The sequence below is a fragment of the Trypanosoma grayi genome (assembly GCF_000691245.1).
Source record: "Trypanosoma grayi strain ANR4 Tgr_982_V1, whole genome shotgun sequence".
NCBI lineage: Eukaryota > Euglenozoa > Kinetoplastea > Trypanosomatida > Trypanosomatidae > Trypanosoma > Trypanosoma grayi.
The window spans coordinates 1-6,175 of record NW_008826601.1 but is presented as its reverse complement, the minus strand read 5'-3'; the positions used below and the strand labels follow the sequence as shown (position 1 = coordinate 6,175).

At 49.9% G+C, this 6,175-nt stretch overlaps 3 protein-coding genes across 3 annotated transcripts; all 3 read left to right on the top strand.

Moving 5' to 3' along the window:
• Positions 1-60: 60 nt before the first annotated feature.
• On the top strand, positions 61-477 carry DQ04_09821020 (hypothetical protein; the record flags this gene model as incomplete). Its single annotated transcript, XM_009316062.1, has 1 exon — positions 61-477. The coding sequence occupies one exon, from the start codon at positions 61-63 to the stop codon at positions 475-477; it is 417 nt and encodes a 138-aa protein (XP_009314337.1).
• Positions 478-1,081: 604 nt separating this feature from the next.
• DQ04_09821010 (putative phosphatidylinositol-4-phosphate 5-kinase-like protein) lies at positions 1,082-4,225 on the top strand (the record flags this gene model as incomplete). The annotated part of the gene is made up of 1 exon (XM_009316061.1): positions 1,082-4,225. One exon carries the CDS (start codon positions 1,082-1,084, stop codon positions 4,223-4,225), a length of 3,144 nt encoding a protein of 1,047 aa, XP_009314336.1.
• Positions 4,226-4,752: 527 nt separating this feature from the next.
• On the top strand, positions 4,753-6,175 carry DQ04_09821000 (exonuclease 3-5 domain containing 2; the record flags this gene model as incomplete). The annotated part of the gene is made up of 1 exon (XM_009316060.1): positions 4,753-6,175. A coding segment is annotated over one exon (1,423 nt), but the record flags the coding sequence as incomplete, so codon positions are not given.

The following is a 6,175-nucleotide window of genomic DNA, read 5'->3' as shown; positions in this document are numbered from 1 at the left end:
TTTTTTTTTCCTGGTTTACAGGGATTTTTTGTTCGCCAGCAGAAGCAAGGAAAGAGCCATATGTTAAGCATTCTCTCTCTTGAGGTTAACTACCTCATCGTGCCCGCCATGATAATCTTTATCATGTTCGTGGTGCCCCTTCCAGGGTTATCGCGTTACGTTTGCCGTGCCGTGAGCTTTGTGGAACGGCTGAACTTCCATGGCGTTTCATTGCTGTTGCTAGTTACAGTCGCGACGTTTATGGGGTTTGCACTTCAATTCCTCGAGTGGAGAAAAAAGTACTGCTACGGAAAACCACGTTTTGCCGACCTGAGTCTGGAGGTTGACTGGGAGGGCCGTAAGTGGCGCCACGAGCGCAACATGTACATACATGCACTTGCGGCTGTATTATGTGCCGCTGTGATGAAGTTCGCAAGGCTGTATGCCGCTCTGGAAAAGAAGACAGTGCCACCAACTGAAGCCAAGAAAAAGGTGTAGCCACTTTGCAGGATTTTCTATTCTTGTAGGAGCTAATATTGTGTCCAGCAACATACGAGACCACTCTGAGCATTCCTGTGCACAGAGCATTCACCGAACCCAAAGGTGTATGCTTTCTCCGTTTTTTGTTTCTTTTCACTTCCCTGTCTGTGTGTCTGTGTGTAGCGTTGGATTAAAGTAAATGACAGGATGGGAACATCAAACTAGTGGCGTTCGTGGANGTGCCACCAACTGAAGCCAAGAAAAAGGTGTAGCCACTTTGCAGGATTTTCTATTCTTGTAGGAGCTAATATTGTGTCCAGCAACATACGAGACCACTCTGAGCATTCCTGTGCACAGAGCATTCACCGAACCCAAAGGTGTATGCTTTCTCCGTTTTTTGTTTCTTTTCACTTCCCTGTCTGTGTGTAGCGTTGGATTAAAGTAAATGACAGGATGGGAACATCAAACTAGTGGCGTTCGTGGAGCTCGTACACTATATGTTGCTTCATCTCATGCGATGAATGCATCGACCCTTATATGTTCATCATTATTGACACTTCTTTCTTCTATTCCTTTACTTTGCACAAACGCATACACGGAGAGAGGCACAATTTGATAGAACATGTTGGCTAGCAACGTAGCCGCCGCCACAACAGAAGAGACGCTTAGCAATGACAGAAACACGCTTGTGAATAAGAGCGGTTTAAATGGGTCTGATTTAGAAATCCAATTTCCTAGTGGATCAAAGTACATAGGGTCATTTCGCGATGGTCAGATGAACGGTTACGGAAAATACTACTACTTCCCCAGTGGTGACATTTACGAGGGTGATTGGGAAGCTGATATGAAACACGGGCATGGTACGTACACTTACGCATGTGGTGATAAATATATAGGAGAGTGGTATATGGGAAGGAAACACTACCGTGGAACGTATCTATTTGCCAACGGTGATAAGTACGCGGGCTTTTGGAAGAAAGATAAAATAGACGGATATGGTATTTTTGCGATCCAGAGTAGTGGCAACCGATATGAGGGCTTCTGGAAGGAAGCTTACCGCCATGGTCACGGTGTGCTATACCACGGAAATGGAGATGTGCACGATGGGGAGTGGGTTCGAGGAAAGGAGGAGGGGCTCGGGATTTTTATACAGGTTAATGGCAACGTCTACTGTGGTGATTGGAGGGATGGCGAAATGGACGGAAGGGGTATTCTCAGGGATGACCGTATCCTTTATGCAGTTGAGTATGTGGGCGGCTACGCCGTTTCACGGGTTCCGATAGCGGAAGGCACGAGTCCAGCGATTGGATGGTCAAGAGCGTATGACCACTACGTGACCTATATGGGAAAACAAGAACAGTACGGTGACATATTTGCGCGCGAAGCGGAGGAGCTGCGATGCGCTCTGGAGAAGTTAAAGGTGGAGAGTGCTTTCTGGCGGAAACGCTATGAAGACCTCCTTAGTGAAACTTCAAAGGAAAAGAACATCATGTCGGGTGATGCCAACAAAGAAGAAAAACCTCGGGATTTATGCAGTAGCCGGAGGAATTCCGGGGAGAGCTCTGATTCAACCCAATGCTTACTGAAGAAGTCGGACAGTGATAATGATGATGATGGTGATGGACTCACGACATCACTTCTGATTATAGCCAATGATGTACTGCGTCGTCGAACTGCAGCACATGACGGAGAAAATAACGGCATTTCACGAAAACAGACTGATGCCAATGGTGTCGAGCTCAATGGGGAACCTGGTACAAATCATGCAAATAGGGAGGCTCCATCGTCCGATGTGGTGCCGTGCGAGCTCGTTACCTTACGTCAGCATAACCTTGAGTTAATGCGAAAGAACAGCCAACTCGAGGAACAGAGAACGGCTATAGCATCGGAAAAGGAAAATATGGCAAAAATGCTTGCTTCTTGTCAAGTCAGGCTAAAGGAGCTTGAAAAAGACCATATCGCAGTTATAGCATTAGAGCAAGCGGCATCTAGGGATGCTATGATGCTCCGTGACCGCGTACAAGAGTTGGAGGAGGCACTGGTCGGAAAAGAAAAACATAGTAATGAAGATACTGACAAACATCATCAATGCTCGAGTGTTGGCTCCATTGAAGAGAAACTTGAGGAGGCTAATAGAGCGAATGCTGAGCTGCAGCTGCGATGTGATGCTCTAGAGAAGGGAATGAAAAAACACTGTGAAAAATATCAAGCTCTTCTGAATCAGCTGAATAAAAGCAGTGATGTCGAGGCTGTAGTAAATCTCCGAATGGATGTTAAGAGACTCGAAGGAAAGCTCAACACTACCGAAGAAAACCTGCGGAAGCAGAAGGTTGAACTTGACTACCGCAACAGTCGTTGCATGGAACTAGAGTCATCGCTTCTTACTATGGCGCAGCAAAAGACTGCTGACCCGAAGATCTTACACTCTTTAGCTCGGAAAATGGATCACCTGCATGCGCTACAAGAGACAAACGCTGAATTATCCCGTTTGCTTGAAGAGACCAAGGTTGAACTAGAGGAGTGTATGAAAGGGACTAGGGTTGCACAGCAAAAGAGACGTTCTGTCGAACGAGCTGAGGCAGACCTTGAAGCTGAGCTTAAGCAACTGCGACAAGACGTAAAGAAGGAACAGAAGAGGCACAAGAAAATGCTAGTGGATCGGGAGGGTCTCGCGGTGGAGCTCTACGAGGAGCAGGTGCAACACGCACGGGCTGAACGTGCCATGCAAACTCTACATGGATGTTTCACAACAACTGTTCGGGTACACAGCCACGTCGAAGACTCTGAAAAATATGGCGTACGCATTAACGACATGGACTACTCGCAGGTGCTTCTGAAGGATGATGGTGGGACCCAGACGTTTCAGTTCGATGTGTGCTTTGATGACACAACACCATGGGATGCTATATTCAACGAGGTGCGTCGCCCTATAGCGACCGTTTCGATGGGATTCCATGTGGCGTATGTGACTGTTGGCGCCATTAACACCGGAAAGACAACAATGTTCGACGGACTTCTTCCACTCTTCGTCAACTACCTGCGTGAGCAGTGCCGTCGATATTCATCGGAAAAATATACAGTGACATATAAGGTGGCTTCTATTGAGGTCGGTGCGTCTGGGGCGGTTGACTGTGAGACAGGCTCTGCGGTGACTGAGGTTCAACGCGATGCCCACGGTTTTTCCGTTCCATCAGGTGTGACTTTCTTGGAGACAATGGAGGCTGATATCCTGCCTACCCTGGAGAAGATGCGAAAGCGACAGCAGCAGAATCACCGCTCTCACTTGTGGTTTCAAATTCAATGCGCCATAACTCACAGGGTACGGCATACATTCACTGTAGGACGAATGACGCTTGTCGATCTGTGCGGTCCGGGGCCCCTCCTTGTTCAGCAAGACGATGTGGAAAGCGCTCGCTTTGCAAACCGATCCTTTGGTCATCTCTTAGCGGTACTGGGAGGTCTTCAGGATCAGCAGGGGGTGGTGCCGTATACGAGGTCAATTGAGACCACTTTGCTCTCGGATGTGTTTGGGGGAAATGCACTGACAACGGTTCTTGGCGCCATTTCGTCTGCAGAAGAAGACATTGGCGAGAGTCGCCAAACGCTGAGAGCATTGTCCTTGGCATCCAAAGTCGTCAATGGTCCCGTGCTGCCATACTTTGTCAGCAGCGATGAACTCCGGTGGAAGGAGACGATTGCTTCGACATGTTCTGCGGAAATGGCACTACCCATGCTTGTGGACGTGGACGGACTACGGGAGCTGTAACGGGCTTTTCACCTTCTTTTTATGGTCCCCTCACGTTATTTGTTTTTTTTTTATTTTGTTTTCTTTTGTGTTGTTTTCAATGTGATACCTATGAGTCTTTTATTAGTGTTAATGTTGTTGTTGTTGTTAAGGTCATCCCCTTATTAGGACAAGGGATGCCCCGCTCAAATGTAGAGCATATCTAATGCGTGGACTCCCATACACCCGAAGTGTGCGGTTAGGATCTACAGGGCAAAAGTGTGTATTTATTTGGTTCACTCCAACGAAAACTTTCCTACAGTTTCCTTCTCTTCAACAGACTCCATCTCACGAAGAATAGCTCAATGGGTATACTCTTCTTGGACGTTTGCAAAAAGCTGCTCAGGTGGGCATACACTCTTCTAGATTCCCGCTCATTACGGCACCAGTGTATTTCCTATATTTCAACTAACAGCGTTTTACTCTGTCCCCCCCCCTTTTTTTTTCTTGTCTGCACACAAACAACGGGAAGGGAAAAGAAACGGCAAAGCCTGCTCCGCATTCATTCAATGCCGCGGCGATGCTTTGTTATTGACCCCGCCTGGAAGCGAGTCGAAAGGGAGAGTTATGCTGCAGCATGGCAACAACTGGCGGAAGAGGCGACAGGATGCAAGTTCGTTGGGCTGGATTTGGAGTGGACGTCGAGGCCAGAGCCTATCATAGGGGAAGAGAGCAGCAAAAACGGAGATGCCGAAGGTGTCTTGGAAGGGACTGCAGCTGTTAGGAAACGCCCAAACTCTGTAGGGCCTGTGGCAGTGGTGCAGCTCAGCACCTTCTCTGTCACCTTTGTGATTAAACTGTGCGATGTGGTGCGGCTGACGGGCGGTGGTGATTGCGGTTCTCGGCGTGAGGACATCGTGGAGCCATCAACGCTGGGCCTTGTCAAGACCAACTTGCGTTCGCTCTTAGCAGACGAATGTGTGTCAAAAGTGGGCGTGGGAATTCTGGGCGACCAGGCGAAGCTCCAGCGCGACTACGCAGATTTCAAACTTATCCCTTGTGTGGATCTTGCGGTGCTCGCCCGTCGCCTCCTCCCCGCCTGCGAGGATGTGGCGGGACTGCGCAGCCTGAAGGCCCTCGCCGCTCGCTTCGCTGGCACAGTGCTCGAGAAGGACATCTTAGTAACACGCAGCGACTGGGGCGGCGTGCTGGGACCGCTGTCGCCGCTGCAGGTGCAGTACGCCGCCGCAGACGCAGAGGCGTCTTTCGACACGTGTGTTGGCATACTGCGGGAGTCACACGTGGTCGAAGGCGATGAGGCGCTGCGCGCCGCCTGCGGGTCGGAGGAGGCACTGCGGTCGGTGGGCGCCGTCCTGCAGGCTGTTTCCGGCGTGAAGCCGGTCACTCGGAAAGCGCACCGTAAAAAATATGGGGAAGACGGCAATGCCCTCTGGCGGTGTAAAGGGCGGGCGAAGCCGTACTACCACAACATCTTTGTGTACGACGCGGAGATGAATCTCGTCTTCACAGTGGACAAGTCCAAGGCGGAGTGGTACGTGTACAAAAAAGGCCTCGCTAAAGTAACGGAGTGGCGGGATGCAGGAAGCGGCGGCGAATCATCAGAGCCTCGAAAAGAGATTGCGGCCATTCAACTCAGTTTCACTCCTGACTTCGCCAAATACAACGACGCTTACATTCGCCGCAACTTGGACTATTTTCGCCAGCCCAAGGAAAATCAGTGCGTTGTGTGCGGAAACGCAAGTGATCTGGTGCGCTTCGCTGTCGTGCCTCTGGTGTACAGGAAGTACTTCCCCAGCGTGTACATGAGCCACAATAGCTACGATCTGCTGCTGCTTTGCACTGCATGCTTTGCCGTGGCCCGATCGTTCTACGACAATGAGAGAAGATGCATCGCAGAGGATTTTGGCGTGCCGCTTGCCCACCTTACACCAAGGGAGGTGGAGGCATACCGTGCCCAGCAGCAGCAGACAA